The 21,885-nt window shown below is 40.5% G+C and overlaps 1 protein-coding gene across 5 annotated transcripts in view; it reads left to right on the forward strand.

The window, feature by feature from the left end:
* Positions 1 to 21,885, forward strand: part of chchd3a (coiled-coil-helix-coiled-coil-helix domain containing 3a) — a 65,735-nt gene that overhangs the window by 38,198 nt on the left and 5,652 nt on the right. For 3 of the 5 annotated variants that reach the window (XM_034863452.1, XM_034863454.1, XM_034863456.1), the window contains 3 exons: positions 1,752 to 1,766; positions 2,597 to 2,680; positions 10,878 to 10,948. In XM_034863452.1, coding sequence (XP_034719343.1) covers positions 1,752 to 1,766; positions 2,597 to 2,680; positions 10,878 to 10,948 — 170 coding nt within the window. The remainder of the gene's footprint in view (positions 1 to 1,751; positions 1,767 to 2,596; positions 2,681 to 10,877; positions 10,949 to 21,885) is intronic. The other 2 variants (XM_034863453.1, XM_034863455.1) reach the window with 1 other exon arrangement.

Here is a 21,885-nt window from a genome sequence, read left to right on the forward strand (position 1 = left end):
CCCACAAGGCCTACCCCGGCTCTCCTCCTCCACCCGTGACCGCCTCTTTATTAGGGGAACAAAAGGTGCATGGGCGGTGGGGAAGTCTGTCCCATTGTTTGGCCTTTAGTATGATTAGATTATCTTTAAAGTCTGCTGAATGGGGTTAATCAGTTAGAAGTAATCCTGACACAGTGTGTATGTCTGGGCCTGTGAGTATTTTCAAAGAGAACGGACAACCTGCTTGCATGGAAATTGAACAAATGAACCACTGCACGTATGCATAGACTTACACATAGACACACAAAAGTGAGCAAAATAAAAATAAAATCCCTGGGCACACATTTCTGCCCCAACCTCTCCTCTTTTAATGACCCCTTTAGTCTCGCCTTCAGCACACGTTTATCTCTTCACCCGCTTTCTGTGGGTACAGCTGCTCCGGCTGGTGTGTGTATGTGCTGATGTGTGCGTTTCAGATCAGTGTCTGAGCCACTGTGTCCTTGCATCTACGTGCATTTTTTGTCTCTCTTTCTTTATTTGCCACCTATCAGCGTAACATTGAGTTTGGACACACTTGAAACAGTACACAACCCCCTGCCAATGCTTTGCTATGTGTTTCCCTCCATCCCATCATCCCTCTCCTCTTCCTCTTAAATTGAGCTGTTAGTGGGAGACAGTTTTTTGGCACCTCAATAATGCATCAATAACACATTTTAAGGTCATGATAGTGCTACTTCTAGTGTACTGACAGCATACTTTCAAGGGGTGTACTTCAGGGTACATTCACTCATGGTACTATTTAGGTTTAAGTTTACTTTAATTCCATCATGAAGTGCAGCCAGCTTTAGCTTTTGTACCCCAGTGGCCACACAATAGTATTTCAGACATGTAAGGAGACACGGTGGAGACAATAGTCGGACTGCAACAATAAGGCTGGTTAAGGTAGCTTGTGCTGAGGACAACAGAGACAGTAGCAACTAGCTCAAGGTGTTACTTTCCTAAGTGTTTTCAGAAAGAAATGCTGTGGAGTGTTACTTCTTTTCACTATATCTGAATCTGGGGACATATATAATTGTATATGTGTGTGTGTGTGTGTGCATTTGCGGGTCGGTTTTTGTCTTGCGTGTAGTGGAAAGCTTGGAGCATCCCCTTGACTTTGAAACTTCCCCCACTCATCTCATGTGATCACAACCCCTCGGTGACACTCCTCACCACTCCTCATCACAATGCATAAAGCACGCAGCTCCGCCTGCAGTGCACTGAGTCGCCAAACACAGATGGTTATCAGTGTGGTAAAGATTGGATGGGGTAATGCAATTTTTTTTCCTCGGTACGTTGTATTTTCTTCATACTCTCTGTCTCCTTCAACATCCCGTAGTGCTCAAAGCAACGGCTTCAAAGCTTATCTGCGCAGCTGCTTTCCATAGGACAGTCCTCTGCAGTATGGTCCATTTGTAGAGTGTGTCTTTGAGTTTGAAAGTATGTAACATGTACAGTATGTACATAAAAGCCTATTTTATGGCCGTATATCATACACATATTGTATGTGTACTGTATGCACTTGTGTGTGGGTGTATGCCAGTGTGAGAGGAGATTGAGAGAATGAAGTGTGAGTATTCAAGCAGAACAGTGTGGCAGCCAGTCACCCTTAGCCTCTGAATACTAAACCTTTCCAAATGTCACTTTGAAGAAGTTCATGGATGAATCAGTGGCTCTTTACACACTTTCTCTTTTTCCCTTTCTTGTTTTCTTTCAATGCTTCCCTTATTCAGGAGATTGGACGGAAGGTAAGTCTAGACTCCAGAGTTTTCTGTGTTTCTGCATGATAGAGTCCAAGGATTCCTTTTTCCCTTTCAGGTTCTTTAACATTCTACATTGTTTTTGCAGGTACAATATTGCAGCTACTCCTTATGTTAATCCCTGTTGCACAGCTTTATTATTCCAAATGCATTTTAGAATTACATTTGAGATGACAATGTAAACTTATTTTCTGATCTCATTAGCAGTAGTGACACTTTTTACACTTTTTTTAAAACATTGACAAGTAAATGATGAGAAGAAATTCCACACTTAGACATGTCTGCTAAGAACATTAAACTCATCATAATTAGTCAAATTGATACTATATAGAATTAAGTCCCCGCCACTCTATCCCAATGTGAAGGCCTGCTTTTTCCTCTCTTTGAGCTGATACATCCAGGTATTATCTGTTTTGTATATCACCCAGAGAGTCAGCCGTACGTTTAGTGAAGGTCACAGTAGAGGGGAGGACAGTGGAGATTGGTAGCGCTGGGTAGAGATATACGTCAGACCATGGTGCTCATTCACGCTGAGAACTGATGTTATCCTCTTGGACTGATAGTGGTTTGGCTGAAGATTGAAAACAAGAGGACAAAGAAGCACATCCAATACATGCCAACACATAATCAGTCTCACACACATATAGACTCACAGGTGTATTTTCTACACATTAAGCAGCGTGTGCACATATTCCCATACATGTAAACCTCATCTAAATATAATTTGCAGTGCTCCACTGAGCACATAAGTGATGGTTCTCTCTCTTTCTCTCTCTCTGTGTGCGTGTGCATGCGTGCGTGCGTGTGTGTGTTTTCAGGCCAAGCAGCTGGGGGCCAGAGAGGCAGACCTAAAGAAGCAGGATGCTTTCTACAGAGAGCAGGTGGCCCGGCTGGAGGAAAGGGTAAGAAACTGTTTGCACCATACTGATATATGCCTTTATATGTATCTTTGAATTATCTTTATCTAATATTTTACCGTAATAGTTTTGCTCTCCACACAAGTACAATCATTATTTAACAGATACATAATAGAACAAACCAAACCAAAGCATGACTAACTAGAATATCCCAAAATGGAGGATACAGTTTCCAAAGAAAGCAAAAGATAACGTTTCGTTTTACAACAAGGTAAAAAGTAAATGCTGCAATATGCAGACACCAAGCAAGATTCCATCATTGCTATTTTGAAGAACATAATCACTATGTAATGTGTAATGCACTCATCAATACACAGCAGCGCACGCAGACACACACGCACGCCAGTGTACAGAGTGCACACAAGTTAAGGCAATTCAACCAGCATACACAGTGGGCTTGGTCACCACTGGGCTCAGCCAAAGTACATCTCACATGTATTCTTTTTCTTCATCCCTCTGCCCCACTGTTTCTTTTATTGTCCCACAACTTAAACTCTGCATGCTTTTCCCAGTGTGGTGTGTATCACTGTCTCTTTCTTGTTCTTTGCCTCTCCATAATTGTCTCTCTGCTGCTTTTTCTGCTCTCCGGCGTTCTTTTTTCTTTAAATTTCCACCCTCCATGCCTCCACCTGAAGGATGAAAGGTTACATCATAATCTTACCCGTGTGTGTCCTTCTGCCCCTGAAAATGACACTACCCTGATGGTCCTTTTCAAACCCGTGTCCTATGGAGTGGGACAAGGGTCAGCTGTCGTGCTTAGCCCACTTCAAATGGCAGCTCCATGCTGGTGCCAGATATGGCCTGCAAGGCAGGCAACCAGGGTCAAATGCCCTGTTAAAGGATGTTAAAAAAGGATGCCCGCAAGCTGCTTTCAAATCATAAGTGTTTCTTAAGAAGGATACAATGCCCAGTTTAATGTGCTTGAAATGATGCATTCATGCTGGGAAGGAGTTTCCCCCCCCTTTGGAGGGAGCAAAAAGTCAAATGCTCTCTATAGTGTAAACAAAATTGAAGTTTCACACCATTGCAAAGCCAGATATTCACTGAGGAAGAGGGAGGCACTCATATATTCTTGGGGGAAGCTATTGTCCTCAAAAGGACCTCAATGTAAAATGATTCACATGTGTAAACCATGTCTTTTGTACGAGTATTTCTTATCTTCTTAACAAGCAGCACAATTTTAATAATTTTACTATTTAATTTGTTGTTGTTTTACACAAGACAGTTCTCCCTTTGGGTCAGCAAAGGTCTTACATTTTCATTTCGTCACCGAGGATGAAGTCTTCAGCCAAGCCAGTGGGTACTGAGTGGTAGTGGACTTATGGAAGGGCATTGGTCTGTACAATTCTGCTTGGGTAGTGAAGAGGAGCTTGACCTCAGGTGAAGGTGTGAAATAAGTGATTGATCATTTGCAAAGAAAACAACTGTACCTTTTTTTTTTTTTTTTTTTTTTTTTTACTTCCGTTAACAGGTTGTTGGCTTGGCAAAAGACCTCAAGATGTTGAAATAATATAAGATGTAGGCATGCTCTGTTGTTTCGCATGAACCTCAGAGGTCCAGCAGTATAGCTAAGCTTCTCTCTTTTAGTTCCTCAGCTGGTGTTGCATTATTACATGTTTGGCCCGTGTACCTCTACTGCATCGCCCTGTATAGGAGCAAATGTGAGTGCTTATGTTACACGTGAGTCCAACTAACACAGGCATTATCGACTTCAGGCACTGACCATCCATCAGCCATATTGGCCAATGGTCAATATTCCTTAGATCAAAGTGTCAACAATTCAGAGAGAGAGAGAGAGAGAGAAACTAGTGAGAAACAGTACAACCCATCACTGATTGGTTAAAAAGAAAAGAAACAGGGAATGATGTAGAAAGGGTCTGTGAAATTGAACAGTGTGCACACAGCTTTATTTATTGATTCAGGCACATCAATTAAATGATAAATTAATTCTATTCCCAAAGCCCTTTGTCCTTCAAATTTGCTCACAAACCTCACCATTTCAATTTGCTAATTCTATTAGGATTCATGGCCTGTGGAGACGAAACACAACAGAAGTGGCGACCATGTGTGTGTTTTGATGTGTGCATATTGTGAGATTGTGTTTGATCCTGTGTGTAACTGAGGATCAATGGTGGGCATATTGCATGTTGTCTTACTGTGCAGCAAGCGGCTTGGGACTCCATAGGGGGTGCAGTTTGTTTGCACTGTGTTAATAGCGCTCCTTTTTCATTTTCTGGTCACAGGGCCCCGTTTGGCTCTGTCCTCACTCCCTGTTCTTTTTACCCAACGGAAGCCCGGCAGTATACTAAACAAAGTCACCATTTTTGGCATGTTCTGTTCCTGTGTACTCACTGCAACTCCCGCTTGGTTAATAGCGTCCACTCCAGATGAAGGAGCTCAATACGCATATACTATAGAGAGCAAATCTACTGGAAATACAGACAGCTGAATAAAGATAAGCAATCAAAGCTTACATACGTGCAAGTATATATGAAAATAGACATAAATAGCTGGACAACAAACATACAGTATCCATATTCAGGTCAAATTGTTACTGTATATTAAAGGTATTCTTAGATGGGGAAGAAATACATAATTTTCTCTGGTTCCGGCTGCTCAAATGTGAAAATTTGCTACTTTTATCAGTTCAAATCTGCCCATTAAAGGCGCCCGAGCAATTAGGGTTTAGTGCCTTGGTCAAGGGCACCTTGGCATTACGCAGGAGGTAAACTGGCACCTCTCAAGCTACTAGTCCACACTCCGTACATTGTCCATACGAGGACTTGAACTTCCGACCCTCAGGTTTATAAGCCAAGCCCCTATGGACTGAGCTACTGCCACCCCTGGAGTAAATAATGCCTGCATATTAAACTCTCATGAACAAACAATAAATAAACTTACATCATTTTAAGAAATATATGTAAATATGTGACCCCAGAATCAATCCCATATTTTAGACCAATTTCAAGTGATGGTGTATTGGTGGGCGGTAAACGAGGCTGTAGTCATGTCACTTGGAGTATACGGCAAGCTTAATATCATCACCCATAGCGCATTGCACCCTCCCTTTGATCCTCCCTTTACCTCAGGATTCCCAGAGCATCTTACACACAAGCAGAAAGAGGAACAGAGAGAGAGAGAGAGAGAATATAAGTCTGATATATATTACACGTCTGTTCCAATCCAACATGGCCATTCATCAGAGGGGCTTCCAGTGACAGGCCATCACCAGGTTCCGAGGCATCTCAGTCTGCTGCCTCTGCTGCTGCTGCTCATTGGGGCCACAGCTACCAAATAGCCCCTGAAAACAATATCTATATATTTATTACATTTTCACTCAATACCTGCCCCGCTGTAAAACAATCTCATATTTAACAATCAACTTGTCCCTGTTTTTTCTTTTTTTTTTTCTCAACCATGTCTCTTTTCAGCCCTCCCTCCTCGCCACATCTGTCTCTCTATATCTCTCCTTTCTCAGATCTCTTTTTTTTCTTTTCTTTTTTGGTCGTATTTTTTCGCCTTGTATATCTATGAAATTGGATTTTTCTGCTCTCCCATAGGGGACAATCACTGCAGCAATTGCCATCTCATAGCAAAGTTCCAAAGTTCTGTGATAGGAAGAAATACAGAGGAAAGAGCATTACAAAAACAGTATTAGCTTCTATCTCTCTGTCTCTCACTTGGTATCTCCATCTCTTCCTCGGTCTGTCATTTCGCTATCATTTTCCCTGTCTTTTGCCTTCACTCTCTCTCTCTCTCTCTCTCTCTCTCTCTCTCTCTGATGACTAGAGCTCATATTTTAAGTACATTTTTGCTTGTTGTGTCTTAGAAATGTAAACAATAAAAAAGTTGTCTTGCTTGCTTGATATATTGTAGTAGTAAAGACGTTTGAGAATTTCTCTTTCACCATGAAGCGATCAGTGTAGTCTCTCTGGCTCCACTAGTTGTATAACTGGAGACAAAGTAATCCGGAGTGAAGACATGACAGTGTGCTGCAGTGTTGAATTATTGTGTCGGAGACTGTTTGCTGTTAAAGCCGCATGATGGGATTCACAGGGATTTAATGGAAAGTCTTTTCAAGGAATGGTGATTTCACAACAACAGAGCGGTGCATTTGTTTATGTAAAAAAAAAAAGAAATCATACAGCAATAAAGCTCCACAGGCCAAAATAATAATGTAATATCAGCTTATAGGGCTACTTTCTGTTAAAACTTTGCAACAGATGTTAATTTAACTAATGGTAAAATGCTAGCCATAGTTATGGGTGGTATTGTACTGGACAGCTTTATATTGAAATTGAGGGAGGAACACATTTCACTTAACCAAAACAGTAGCTAACTTTCCATTGCCACATTATTTTTTACTTAAATAAAGCATCTAGTGGTTCTCAAGAAAAATGATTTAAAGAAAGACATTTCTTGCACAACTGTTTGCTACTGTAGATGAGAGATTGATACCACTCTTATGTCTGTATGGGAAATATTAGGCTACAACCAGCTTAGTGCAAAGACTGGAAACGGGGGAAACTGCTAGGCTAGCTTTGTCCTTAAAAAAAACAAAACGGTGAGGTTGCCAGGCAACCAGCAGAGACTCTAGGAAGCGATTTAGCCTGGCGGAGAAATTAGTCTGGCACGTAACTCCCTTAAAACCACAACGTGTTTGGTTTCCGAAATTGACTGCCGGACATTTGTGTGTATTCTTCATCCAATGTACCGACTGCACACACGTTAGCTGTAAGCTAATCTAGCAATGGGCCGACCTTGTGTGTGGGAGTGCGTCTTGAGTCTCATGCCGCCTTGGGCAAATTTGCATCTGATCACGCCTTTCCTTTCCATACCACCTTTAAAAATCGCCTTGTGTTCTGCCTGAACACATGCTTAGAGGTGATGGCGGGCTGATTAAGTTACCTTTGACTAAAGATGTGGATGAAGGATAGACATAATAAAAGTTTACCAGCCTATTTTCTTTCCTTAGTGGCTGAGTCACACAGCAGAAGTCTCATTTTCTCTCTAGCTCTGCAGAACCGTAATGTTGGCCATGGCGGGGTTTCTCCCCATTTTGGCCCTCCTGCTCAGCAACAGATAAGAGAAAGAAGCCATCAAGACATGGAGTTATTTGTTTTATTCATTAAAAATTTGAGGCTTTTTTTTTCTAAATTGAGCTGGAGCCTGTGTTGGGGTGCAGCTTCTATCTTCTCCATATCGCTGCAGTGCATTAGCAGTAATGACTTAATTTGTCTGTGACACCCCCCACCAGCATTTTGTTTGTCTCCAGATGAGCTACTGGAAAGCAAATAAAGAAAAGAGAATGAAAATAAACAAACACTCAGAGATTTCAGAACAAGAGTTTTCTACTGTAGCTACACAATTCTGTTCAGGCTTCTACAAAGAATGGCTTGTCAGCAATCAAAAAATATCTCTGTGAGACTTAAAACAAGGTTGTGTTTTGCAGCCCAGTAAAAGATTTTATATTGGTCCAGGGAGAAATATTTTCAAAAAAACTGAGCAAAGTCTCTCCTCTCTGGGCTAACAAAAGGTCAGGGCTTTACTCTAAATCAGTTGGGGGCAACAACAATAAATCACAATTTGACACCACTCAGTAATCACACAAAATACCATCTTCTCTAATCTCTGTGATTGAGGGTTTTTGTGAGTGCATGTCATTGTGTATATCTACCCACCAGGATATGTGTACTCATGTACCCATGACCCTGTGCGTGTTAGTTCTTTGTGCACGTAAGGGTCAGCGTGAACGCACATTGTGTGTGTGTATGACCGTATTGTAAGTGGTCCTGCAATCATTGTCACACATGGCCTTTTGTCCTCCTAGGTGGATTAGTGTGCTGATTAGTGCTAGCTCTGCCATTTAGGCAGGTATTATTACCTTGTATTTAGTATTCTAGACAGAGACCCAAATCCGTCTCTTTACAGCTCTCTCTTTCTCTTCCAATGGCTATATTTCGGCACCCAGGAGAAGTCTTACTCTTGCCTCTCTAGCAGCCCCAAAAATCTTTTAGTTTTTTTTTTTATCTGAGAATAAGCTTCTCTTTTAAATCTTGTTCCTTAGCTCTTGACAGCTTCTTTGTCTACACTAAAAAGCACTTGATTCAAGGCCAAGAGGGCACATATACAACAGAAGCTTACAAGTTAACTCTTAAACTTTGTGTGTACTTTGTTATTGTGTTTGACATATAAACTAATGTCTGCCTGAGGGACAACTGCAGGAGGTCGGTAAAGTATTTGGTCCCCTATATTTTCAACTCTACAATGTTTTATACATTTCATGCAGGATCTTTTTATCTCTTTTGCAAATTCATCCCTGAACATGCACCTTGAACATGTAAGGATTGTTTCATTCATTGTTAATTACTTCATTTTTACTCATGGGACATGGGTCTCTTTAATAATTTAAATTTGACACATGTGGACTTGAGACATCTCATTTTGTTTTCCCCAGAAAAAAATGTTACTTATTAATTTTGATTTGTCATAGCAATGGATCTGAATAAAGCAGTTCTTTGTTTCAATTCAACACATTGACTATTTATCCATTAAGTATATAAAATATAGATTATGTTTTTTTATGTTATGTTAATTATGTTTGTGTTGTTATAAAGAGAAGTCTAAAAATGCATTTAAAAAAATATCATTTTATAATTTTTAAGTAATTAAGTAAATAACTTCATTGCAAACCTGCAGTGTCCATCCAAAGGAAGATGACTCAAATCTGTATCAGATCTTTTGTCAGTGTTGCCATGTCCCATCTTCGGTTAGCGCTACAACACACAACTATTGATCTTTTCAGCAGCACAGTTCATTCCTATTGATCTTTTCTGAACTATGATGAATGTCTTCCCTTCAAGAAGGTTAAGTCAGGGCCGATAGGACAAAGAGGCTTACATTTGTCACATTTCTAGTATCTGTAATTTATGCAAGATGATTTAATTGCCTGGTTTCCAGTGAATGTAAATTGATGGGTTAGATGGTCACCGATTCTGAGTGCTTTTTATTGTCAGGCCTTGGCTAATGCTTATGCGGCTCAAAGATAATTATTTCTCTTTTAACACTGTACAGACAGGATAGATCTAATTTTTAAAATACCATTGTTGACTCAAAAAAGGCTTGTTTAAAACTTCTCCAGAACCAAATTGCAAGACTAGCTTGCTCTGCACTAAATCAAATGCCTTTTTTTCTGAATGCATGATTATTTTTTTGAAACCTTGTAAAAGTCTGCTTACTATTTAGGCTTAATACAGTCTGAGAGATCTTTAACCCAGCACCACATCATACAGTATTGAGTGTGAAGATTGGGTAGCTCAACATAACCCCAACAATGAATGGCACATTTAAACTATGTTTTTTATTTATTTAAGCAGAGTACTTAAGAGGAAGGCATTACCTGTTTTGCCCCTGGATCAAACCTTATATGACTCAATAAGCCATCCATCATACTTTACAACATCTCACCATTTGATCATAAATGTGCATAACAGCGACTTAGGGCTGAGAAAACAGTTCTTCCTCTAGTAGTATAAATGGTGTAGGAGCTATGTTTTATGGCCGTGTATGAGGAGATAATTCAGGTTGAGGGGTCCTGTTATTGGTTCATTTGCTATGGGTCACTGTGGGATTCTGACTGGTGGGCTGTACATTGTTCACTAGCGACCCTCTGACTTTACACGATTGCTGCCTGTTATTACTGCGGCCATTTGTGACAGGACAAGCACAAACACAAATACCCATAATTCACACTTTCACACAGAGAGGCAAACGTGTGGTGCACATTTACACGAACAAAAAATAAAATGTGCAATACTTTATGTGCCGGTATTTTTGACCATTGTGGAATTCATCCATGTAATCCAATCTATACACATTATGAATCACAATAAACCCAACTAGTAATAGACCTATGATAGTATCTCTGCATAAAGTTTTAATGGAGTTTGGGTGATGGTGGATGAGGCGGGACTGTGCAGGCTGGACTGTAGGTATGACAACATCAAAACTGAAATGTTATGAGTCGTCATTTTGCTGATATGTTTCCTTTTACATAAGTAGCTTTAACCGGAAATCAGGAAAGATGTGAATAAATTGGATGAAGTTTTTTTGGATGAGAGATTACAATCACATTTCAATGCATTTATCTCACTTACTGGTTTTTCTCTTTGTCTCTCTGCAGAGTGCTCAGTTCTACAAGGTCACATCAGAGAACTACCATAAAGCTGCTGACCAAGTGAATGCCAAGTTTAAGTAAGTTTAGACACTGTCAATCCAAAGTAGATCAAAGGCTGTCACTCACTGACCGGTTTAAGGGTCAACCCATTCTGTACATTTACTTCCCAAAATAATACTTTCATTGTTGCTTTCTTCTTCTTTCATTTTTCCCTGATCTAATGCCTAGTATGTATTTATTTAATTGTCTTTGGTAGGCTTCATGTGTGTTATCTAAAATGATGCATTCACTGAAAATAAGAAGTCCATGTGGACCAGTGAGTGCATTATTAAATTATGCTAGCCCCATTCAAGCTATGACTTTCAATCAGTATCACATTAGCCCAACCCATTAGTTGATGTTGATGATCTGTTTTACTGATAAACCTGATCACATGTTGATAATGGTTTACTTTCTTGTGCTCTTTTAATTTTTTGGTGTTAATGATTTTATTTTATTCTGTAAAACTTTATCTTCAACCAGACCTGGATCAAACTGAATTATCAAATGATTTGTAGCAGTTTTATAACATAGGTAGCCACATCAAGACACAATCAAGACACAATGATAAGATAACTCCTTTGTGCTGCAGAAAAGACCATGGCTTTCAAATAGTTTTGAATAGTTGAGAATGTTTACTTCATTGAAGTTATTAACAGAGAAGGCAATATTAAACATCCACTCAGTCATGGATGTAGCACATATATGTAACTCCAGAAGATGCAGAATCCCTCCACGTCCGTGTTCCATCTGTCTTCTTAATAGGGGGCCATTAGGCTCCATAGTAATGTAGGAAAAGTGGATGAGGAGCCTGTAGGAGGTGGGGCAAGAATGGCCCCTGGCTCTAAGCTCTCCTCTAGGGAGGCTAGGCTAATTGTGTTAGCTTGTCATTAGCCAACGCTAACACTGGGATCATTGTCTCCCTCAGAAATGCTGGAAACTGATTAGCCTAGTCCACCGGGGTTTTAGCGCTAGACTTGTGGAAGCTGGAGCTGAGACTTCACCAAATCACATTAAAGAAAGGAAAAAAACACTGGAATAACATTAGTGCCAAATGACAGTGCTAACTGCAAGCGAACGTTGGGCTAACGTGCGGTTAGTCATGTGATACAGCCCTTTCCATGAAGAGCAGTGATTGGCTGATTGGATTATAGGAGGTGCATTAGCAGGGTTGTGACTGGATTACAATTGTGGAAAGGTAGAGGAGGGGGGAGTATCTGTGTGTGTGTGTTCTAATGAAATGGCGGGAAGGTCTGGTGTTACAAGACAGGGGCAGGGATGCATTGCGAGGATCAGAGCAGAGGGTTAATTGGATTTAACAGGGCGTGTTTGGCCCATCTTTGTTTATATGTGTGAGTTCATGTGTGATGGTGTATGTTTGTATGCACTCATATGTTGAATATCTTTTGTGAACATAATGTGTGTGTTTCCTCAAAGCTCTTTCTCCCTATCTCTCTCTTTCTCTCTTATGACAAAGACCCAACAGAGAAAAGATTCTATCTGTCCTGTGTTAAATAATAGCAGAAAATATTTTTTGTCTGACACAGGCTTTTGATTTCCTCAGAGTTGAAAATGTCCCCCAGAGATAAAAAGAAAAGAAAAAGCCAGAGCCGTATCCATACTTGATGGAATTACCATTTGATATGTTAATGTAAGGATGTTATTAAGTGTAGGAGATGACATCTTTTTTATTAGAATGTCTTTATTTTTCCGCTAGAGCTCATGTCAGTGCCATTGTAAAGAGAGTGATAGTACTCCAGGGATTGATTAGTGTATTACTGATATTAGTTTATTATAGTGGAGAAGAAGATGTATGGGGTCAGAGTAGACTGCCTGTCAAGGGTTATAACATCTGTATATATGCTTTTGGGAGTTTTTATTAGTGCTTTTGGGTGGTATGTGTTTACCATATAATGTCATCAGTTGGGAATTTGTTGGATTTTTGTTTTCTGTTTAGATCAGGAAAATCAAGTCTCGAGAGTGAATGGGATTTGTAAGGAAAGTATGTGTCATAGCTATATGCAGCACCTGTTCTTATGCAGGATTTTTGGGGTTGATGCTCTGTAATAGTCAACATGGGACATAATTACTCTAATTTGAAACATGATCGGGAGAACAAGTGATTGGATCGGGAATAGACATTCTTGGTATTAAAAAAGCAATTCAGCTAAATGACACTAAGATGAAAATTGCACTCCTGTGTCACTCTCTTCAATGTCTCTCTCTGGTATCAGTAGCAGTCGTTTCTCTTTGGGTGAGTTTAGTTTGATTAGGGTATGAGCTATACACAAGTTAACCACATAGTTTACAAATAGACTTCCGCAATTATCCAGAGTGTATGTGTTCCATTTATTGCACGGCTACAGTCTGGCCATTGTTCTTCACTATGTTGAAATAAATAAATTTAAGTGTGAGAGGTAGGTACTCAAGGGGTGTGTGTGTGTGTGTGTCCGTGTCCGTGTCCGTGTCCGCGTGTGTGTGTGTGTGTGTGTGTGTGTGTGTGTGTTTTATGTGAGCAGTACAGCTGTTTCCTGCCGTTCTCCTGCAGTAATCCCGCCATGATGGAGCTCTCCCAACCAAAACGCTACTGCATCACTGTGACCTCATTACATCCACAACACACGCGCGAAGATTTACGCATACTATTCTTTCACACTTTATCACAGCTATAGTTATATTTTGTATTATGACTATTATAAAACCCATCTAATTTCTACTTGATGCTTCAAAAACTAGTCCCATGACAATGTAAATACTTTAATAGTTTTATTGTTTTCCCCCACAAAGCGGAGTAAGAAACAATGTCTGAAGTGGGTATGAACAAATTCTGCACAAACGGCCCCTCTAGTGTCTGAAATTGTTGCCATGAATCATAAACTGCAGGGTGTCAGCCTGCTCTCAGAGACTTAGACAAAACATTTTATGTACAGCTCTTCTTAATATATGTTAATATGCCCAACATGTAACAAATAGTGTAATCCTACAGTATATTAGAAACACAAAGACACACACACACACAAACCAAAGCTTTTATTCACTTTCCTCATGACACTGACTGCAGATAAGAGTTCCAAGTTGCCTGTGGAAAGGAAGCTATCTCTCCCTGCACCTGATTTATATCCTGCCACTTTCACCACTAGCTGTTTATCCAAGTCTGATGTACTATCACACTGTCCAGCACGGAATGTGTGACCTTTACTGCACCACATGTATGTAAGAGTGCAAATGTGTGTGTGCGCCTATGTATGTGAGGATGAATGAAAAAGAGAGAGCTCACATATCATTGCTGATGAGCAAAAAACTTCTCTGTCCTAAACTGTTGCTTTTCAGAAATGAAAACATTTGAAAACATTTTATTTGTTATATGTTATATGTCATCACTGGTTAAATATTTGTAAAACCCCAAAATAGCCGTAAAGGGTAAACAAATTTTAAAAAAAAAATATGAAATATGTGCTTTGGTGTGTGTACGTGCAGTGTCTCGACGGGCGGCAGTGACCCAATGGGGATTTAGTTTGAAATGTAGGATGACAGGCATGGCGGAAAATGATAGATGTGAGATTATGCGCAAAGATGGAATGTAGAATGAAAGAACAGTGGCATAGTGGTCCTAAACCTCCTGTCAGTGCTAACCTTTGGTGGGGCTTTGGGCTTCTTTGTTGAAGCTAGTCACTTTGTTTGTGCAGGGTCCCTGCAGATTTGAGAGGGAACAGGGACATCTTTTATTGGTGAATGGGTGGATCTGACAAGGCTGTGTAATACTGAAGGATTGAGACCATCATCTCTTATGTCTCCATCTCTCTTCTTAGTTCTCAAAAACTTGGATTCTTATGGTGACATTCGCGATAAGATCATAAAAGGCAGTGTATTTTCACACTTTTGTGTCTAAGCCAAGCATTTTTTGCCCCCCCCCCATACAAGTCGGCCATAGAGAATAAAATCTAATTTTAATCTGTCACTTTACTGTCACTCCTCTCCTCCCCCAGGCTGCACACTCACTCCTTCCTTTTGTCCGTTGTTTATTTTTTAGCTCTTTTGACTAAATCTTTTTTTAATTTAATCCGGTTGACAATAACAGCAGCCGCCGTCCTTGCGTCGTCTCTACGCACACTCACACTAAGGTGAAATGAGGAGGCGTGGAGCAAAACTTGTTGTAAATGTAAAATGGCTCGTTGTTTTTCTTCATAACACTGGTGTTCTGTACTGCATCGGTACATCGGAAACCACACCTGTCTGTCTCTCCTCCAAATGATGTGGGTGGAAAGTAGATCCCACTCATTCCTTGTTCCCTTTTAACCCCAAACAGTTTGCAATCAACAAAATAAACATCTTATCTACATCAACGCACTGCCCAATATTACCAGCACTCTCTTTAGCAATGGAGTTGCCGCATGTTAAGTTTTCAGTGCAGCATTAAAAAAAAAAAAAAAAAAGGTGCTATTGTCAGTTGAATTCTGATACTTAATTTTAATTATGAATTAATTGCAGTAAACAAACACGATGGTCAAGTTTATTGCCAGTAGTTTCACTTAAGTTTATGATCACATTTCCTTTACTCTCTACAAAATCCTCTTGTCCTAAATGTTGTGGACACAAAATCAGGAGACCGCGTGAACTCAAATGCTATCCAACACATAGCCCTGTACTAAAGCATTGCAGGACTATTGCATTTGTGCATTTGTTTAATCGTTCACATTACTGAGGAGGATAAATACGGTGGAGGAAATCCATCAGGTTTCCTGCTTAATCCACCGTGCTGCTACAAAATGTAAATAAGGTGTCGAGGCTTAGCATTTTCTTGGCATTGCTCCTGTTTGTTTAAAGGAATAGTTCTGATGTCCCAAAATTAGTGAAGTGATAATTTATTGATGTTTAATTGCGGTAAACAGAACTTTTAATTACCAAAAATGACTGGAAGTAATTTTGCAGGAAAGTTATCACAAAGCACTTCAGAGGGTTTTTTCTCTGAAGTAGTCATCAGCGAGTCAGGACCGACTGAGCAGTGCTCTGACCCCTCTGTCAGGTGAGGGTGAACCGCAATTCTGTATCTAGGCAACGGGTGCAGGGCCAAGATGGTGGTCAGCTGAGGAGACAGAAGTCAATAACTGCTTTAAAAGCTCTTCTTTCGGCCTTAAGAGCCTCGCTGTGTTGGCTGTAAAAAGCACACACAATCCCAGGCACCTGCGTGGGCGCACACACACAAACACCCAATGCACATACACACCTTTTAGTGGCCTATTTAGTGACTTTGTTGCATTGGATATGGTCGAGAAACCCACTCAAAGCTTTTATTGCTTTTCTGTATTTTTTGTATTTTTGTGAACAACACAGTGACATTGATGATGTAACAGCATGTAGATGTAGCATGGATGATTGTTTTAATTTCAAGTTGTCTTTGGGTATCGGTAAACATCTTTCAGCTGCATATTTCAATACATGTCCATCTTCTTCTGCTCGAGGTCAGAGACCAAGTGCCATGGACGAGTGTAAAAAGAAGGGTCAGGAAGGACATACAATACACTCCCTTTTTTCTCCACTCATCCTTCTTTGTCTCCCTCACTGCTCACTTACGGATTGTGTTTTCTGTCTTAATTTAAATCCGTCTCACTCACTCCCTCTTTATTATTGTCTGCTTTTTACTCCCTCGCTCCCTCATACACTCTCTCTCTCTTTCTCTCTCTCCATTATTTGGCAGTTATTTATCCCCAACGCATTTCTTGATTTTCTCTTTTTCTGTCCTTTCCTCTCTCTCCCTCTCTCTCTCTCTCTCTCTCTCTCTCTCTCTCTCTCTCTCTCTCTCTCCCCCCCCCCCTCCGTCTCTCTCTCATTCAATCTCCTATCCATGCTGATGGATTTCACTGCAGGGGGTCACTCAGGTCCGCTTTTAAAAAGCAGCGTGAGCGAAATGTGTGTCATTTTTCTCCTTAACTGGATCATTTGTATTTATTTACCCCCCTCGGTACTGACGCCTGCCTTAACTAGAGAGAACATGAGGGCTTTTAAAGGGGGAACCGGCACCAACCCCTTAACCCTATTAACCCCTAAGTGGACCCAAATGATGATAAATAGAGAATGTGGTGATTGGGAACTCAATCTGGTGGCAGGCAAGGGTAATCCATACTGTCGATGAAGCTACAGTGTGTGTGGGTGAAAGAACATCAATTAGAGGTTGGGGGAGATACATACTGGCAACATGTGTGAAATCTGACCAAATCAGACTTCTACCTTTTTTTTGGTTTTTTTTAATCATGATGGAATGAATCAGATGTCTTCTTCTTGAACAGGGTTGCTTGCTTGCTTATTGTTAAAGATAAATATACTTTAGATTCCTTTGTTTCTGACAAAAGCTCTATAGGGTAGAGTCAGTATAGAAGGGTATTAGACCGTAGAATTTTTTTTAGTACTAAACAAACTGTGTGTGATCTATTCTTTAATCAAGTTTGATTAGGTTGCCAATTTCAGAGTGTTTTATGGAGGAATAGATCTACCATCATCAGGAGCAACTAAAACTACGACTAAAACTTCATAAAAAATAACAAAATAGTAAAGAAAGTATGGTTTGGTTATTGGTACCAAACCTTAAAGTATTGTTTTAGCACTTGTATGGAAAGTTTTCCAATAACATCAAGCCTTAGACAAACACACATCCTATTCATCAATGATAGAAACCACTTACTTTTATTTATCTTGTCTCATTTTTTTTAGCTGGTTGTAGCAATTACATGTATATCCAGAGGAAGGAAGCTGTGCGTCTGTAGTTGGAGTGAAGCTTTTTACAGTGGACATTGAATGGACGCTGTTTGTTTGTCTGTACGTCTGCATGTCCCTTCGGCCACTCCTTTGTATATCCGTGGGTCTGTCTTTCTTTGAAGTTATAATGTATCTTAAATTATGACAGATGAACGTACATGTTCCCAGATGTGTCTGACACTTTGTTCAACTATTGAAGCATGTTGTTCCCTTAACAGAGATCTATGAATGTCATTGCTCTACATTGTTATAGCAGATGGTGGTCATGGTCAATATGTGTTGGTTTGAAAAATGTACTGACAGTGTTCCTCGCTCAGTCTATTGGCATAACACATGCATATTGTATGAAAATCCCAACATCGATCTCAATACGTCCCCCAGCTTGCAGTCAATATGTCCTTTGAAGGATGTAGCCATAGCCATAAACCTCAGAATATGTCCCCTCCATGGAAATGTGCTGACTTGTGCAGCGGGGGGGGGGGGGGGGGGGGGGGGGGGGGGGGGGCATGAAAGAAAGGATTGTATTAAATGATATAGGGACACCTTGAGGAGGGACACAGACAGTGAGAGAGAGGGAGCAGGTAATCTGTTCTGCCTTATTATGTACATGTTAAATGGGACACATTCACCCTCTGATATCATTTCTGCCCCTCCTCTCAACCTCGTTGTCTGTTCTCTCTGAAAGGAGAACTTTAAAAAGAAAGTGAGCAGAGAGCTCCAGGAATGTTTCTCTGCTTCTTCTCCATCTCTCTTTTCCCATCTCTCTCCTCTGTCCATTTCCTATTCTCTCTATTCCTCTCTCTCTCTCCCTTCCTTCCTTTACTTTATTTCTGACGCAAAGCAGAGGAAGCTGTAATGTAGATGTCTAAACTTACCTTACTCTGCCATTCCATTCCAATCAGTAAATCAAAGCAATAGAGACTTGTGTGATGGAGGTGGGTGGAAAAGGTATTGTTATAGAGACCTTTACTGCTCCTGATGGCACAAGGCAACCCCTATATGACTGTTTAGATTTACTGTCTCTGGGGAACATGGATGCAGTGTACACACACACACACACACACAGTGCAAATAATAACCAACGGTATCTGGCTAGATGTCTCTATTTGTTTCATTGTTTCCCAGCACATGCAGTTTTATTAAATATCCTGTGACCCTCTGGGGGTTCAGGGAGGGAACAAAGGAGAGAGGAGTAAAGGGAAACTAGAGATGGGGAAACAAGGAAGAGAAAAATATAAGGGGTGAGGGACATTCATTGGCAATGACTGCTTTTATAACCTGTAGAATAATCTATATGAGAGCAGCAGTGTCGCCAACAGGGCTTATGTCGCTAAATAAAATTATTCTACGGGATCAGGAAATATGAATAAACGAAACAAAATTCTGCCGCAATTGACTTCCGTTATTCAGACTTTTCTTTATAGTTGTACATCACCAAGCCTCTAAAAAGATTCAAAACAAACAGTCCGAACCATGGGGTAATACAAAGAGCACTGTGTCCTCTTCTACCAATAACAGGCGTGTTACTAACTTGTATAACCAAACCTAAATTCTACATTCTGACCAAACAAGGGCTGACAAAGAAATATCAAATATCATTTCCTGTAAATAATTTAAACATAACTAAATAACTAAAAACAGTTTTGCTTTGGGAATATGATACCTTATCTGTGTTTATAAATACCTTGGTGTGCTTAGGTTACATGGGAACTGGATGATTCATTGTTGTTTTTGACTATATTTATAATTACACCCTATGATGACCTTATGAAGACTCTAATGTGTACCCACTTTGCAGCGTTTTACTCCTGATACTTGGATCTTAGATATATTTTACTCTGAATTCAACATAAACCTAATTTTTGTCTTTTTTTGCTATTTGATATAAATTAAATATTAATTAAATAATCTATTAAATGTACACTGTTTATGGGAAAATTTCAATTTACACTCTGTTGTTGTTAGAAATCACTACACAGGCCTGAAACACACACACACACATGCTCAGGACCTATTCATGCATAAACATAGCTTTGTAGGAAGGTATTGTTTGTGCAGTTTGCAATTAAATATAAGGATCCAATTCCCCTAAGCTTGCCTAAAACAAACTACAATGACTTTTATGTATTTCCATAACTAGGCTTAAATAATTTGGTCATTACCTGAGGCCAACAACAGACTTAAAAAACAAAAAAAAAGAAAGGCTCAGTTAGTACATTTTGTTTTACATGAGAATATTATTTGCTCTGATAGACTCCATATCATGACGTTATACTATTGAGCTAAAATGGGTACATTTTATAAATGAAAGGTTAAAAAAGGTTCATAATCTAGTGGTAAGCATCTGCTGCCCCCCCCCCCTCCAGCATGGCACTACAGCAGTCATACTATAGTAAATGACATGAGGGCACCTAATGTAAAACGGTGGAGGAGGGAGAGAGGGTCTTTTCCTACCAGCTCTGTGGTTGTGGTTGGCTGCAGGAACTTAATGTGATATTTAATGATAGATGATAGAGGATGCAGCGTGCCGCTACAGAAAATGTGTGACAGTGTTATTGTCTCCATGATAAACTCAATCATTGTCTCTGCCTCTTCCCCACAGAGTGAACCAGAGAGCAGGCAAAATAGAAGGACCACTGTCTAGTTCCTCATCAAGAAACGCGCTTCATTTCTATCCACCCTCTTCATCTTCCTTCTCTTCTTCCCTTCCTCTATTCTCCTTTCTCTCTCTCTCTCTCTCTCTCTCTCTCTCACTCTCACAGAGGCCATTACTGGTGATAAACACTGTGGTTTGTATCAGCAGGATGCACCTGGCATTAACGCAAACGCTTAAGAAAGTAATTAGTGGGTGTATGTGCCTCCTCTCATCCCTGTAGATGCCCATAGGCGGTGTAATGAATGAGCGCCAGGATCCATAGGAATAGGATGGCAGCGATTTCTGCTAGCACTGCTGTCATCGTTCAATACCCTGACACAGAGCAATGGCCTTGTCATGCCTCCTAGCAAATTACTGAATTTCTCCCCAATGGATCCACAAAATGCAGAACTTTCTCCACGCCTGACAGCATAATGTTCCAGTCTGCGCTCAAAGTGATAAGACCTCCCGCGGAATCTACCAAAATGTAAAGGAAGTGTTCCAGATTTAGGGAAATATGCTCATTCAGTTCCTTGCCGACACTTGGATGAGAAGATTGATACCACTCTCATGTCCGTACAGTAAATGTAGACGTTACCACCAGCGACCAGTAAGATTATACATTGCTATAAATGGCCTCTGTGTCGGCCAAGAAATGGTGCTGCTTCTGGTCTCTGGCTAAGCTGAGCTAAGCTAACCGTCCCCTGGATGTAAAGTAGTATATTTACAGTACAGACATAAAAGTGTTGTCAATCTTGTCATCTAACTCTTGGAAAGACAGCAAATAGTTAGTTAAGTTAATTCTCTCCGTGCCAGGAGGCACACAAGGCTCGGACATCACTCCTCCACTGGGTTCGGTTTGCAGCTGCACGTCGTGCTGTATTCCACGTGTTCCAGCCTGCACGGTTACATTCCAGTTCCACCATTCGCCGCCAGGTTGTTTTTGGGTGGCGTCGTCTTGCAATATGATGTCCGTTGTTTCTGTACCAGGCTTGTTTTCCGGGAGTAGGTTGTTAGCCTTCTGCCCAACCCCCCAAGCTTGGAGGGCCGGTGGTTTTCTGTCAGGGTGTCCTTCCCTTAGACTGCGTTGGTCCACTACACCATACGGTGTAACTCCCCATTCGCCACCCGGGGGGACGCGCCTTATAAGCCGTGCAGTCCCAGCGCGAGGAAAACAGCAAATAAGCTTTTATCAAAACTGACTATATTTACTCTTTGAAGTATTTCTTTCTAGCTTTAGATAGAATATGTCTTGCCCTGATTGGCCTCTAAGCACTGTGGTGGTAGATGAATAATGAAGGGTTTTGATTAATCACAACACTGTTGAAGTTGTTGAAGGTGCAAAGAGCTCCTCTCATTTTGTCACAAATTGTCACTGACCTGCACTGTACAAGGACTATAGATTTTTCCGGCCTCCCTAACAAATATGACCATGTGGTGATGAACATATGTACACAGACTGCACCAGCTTCCTGCTGTATTGCACCCTGGGTAATGACCCGTGCAACCAATCCCCTGCTTTGTATGCAATGGGGTGGTGAGTGGGGTACGTTCTTACTCCAGGGGGAAAATTAAACATCTAATTCTGAC

The sequence above is a fragment of the Etheostoma cragini genome, chromosome 23, assembly GCF_013103735.1.
Source record: "Etheostoma cragini isolate CJK2018 chromosome 23, CSU_Ecrag_1.0, whole genome shotgun sequence".
Classification (NCBI taxonomy): domain Eukaryota; kingdom Metazoa; phylum Chordata; class Actinopteri; order Perciformes; family Percidae; genus Etheostoma; species Etheostoma cragini.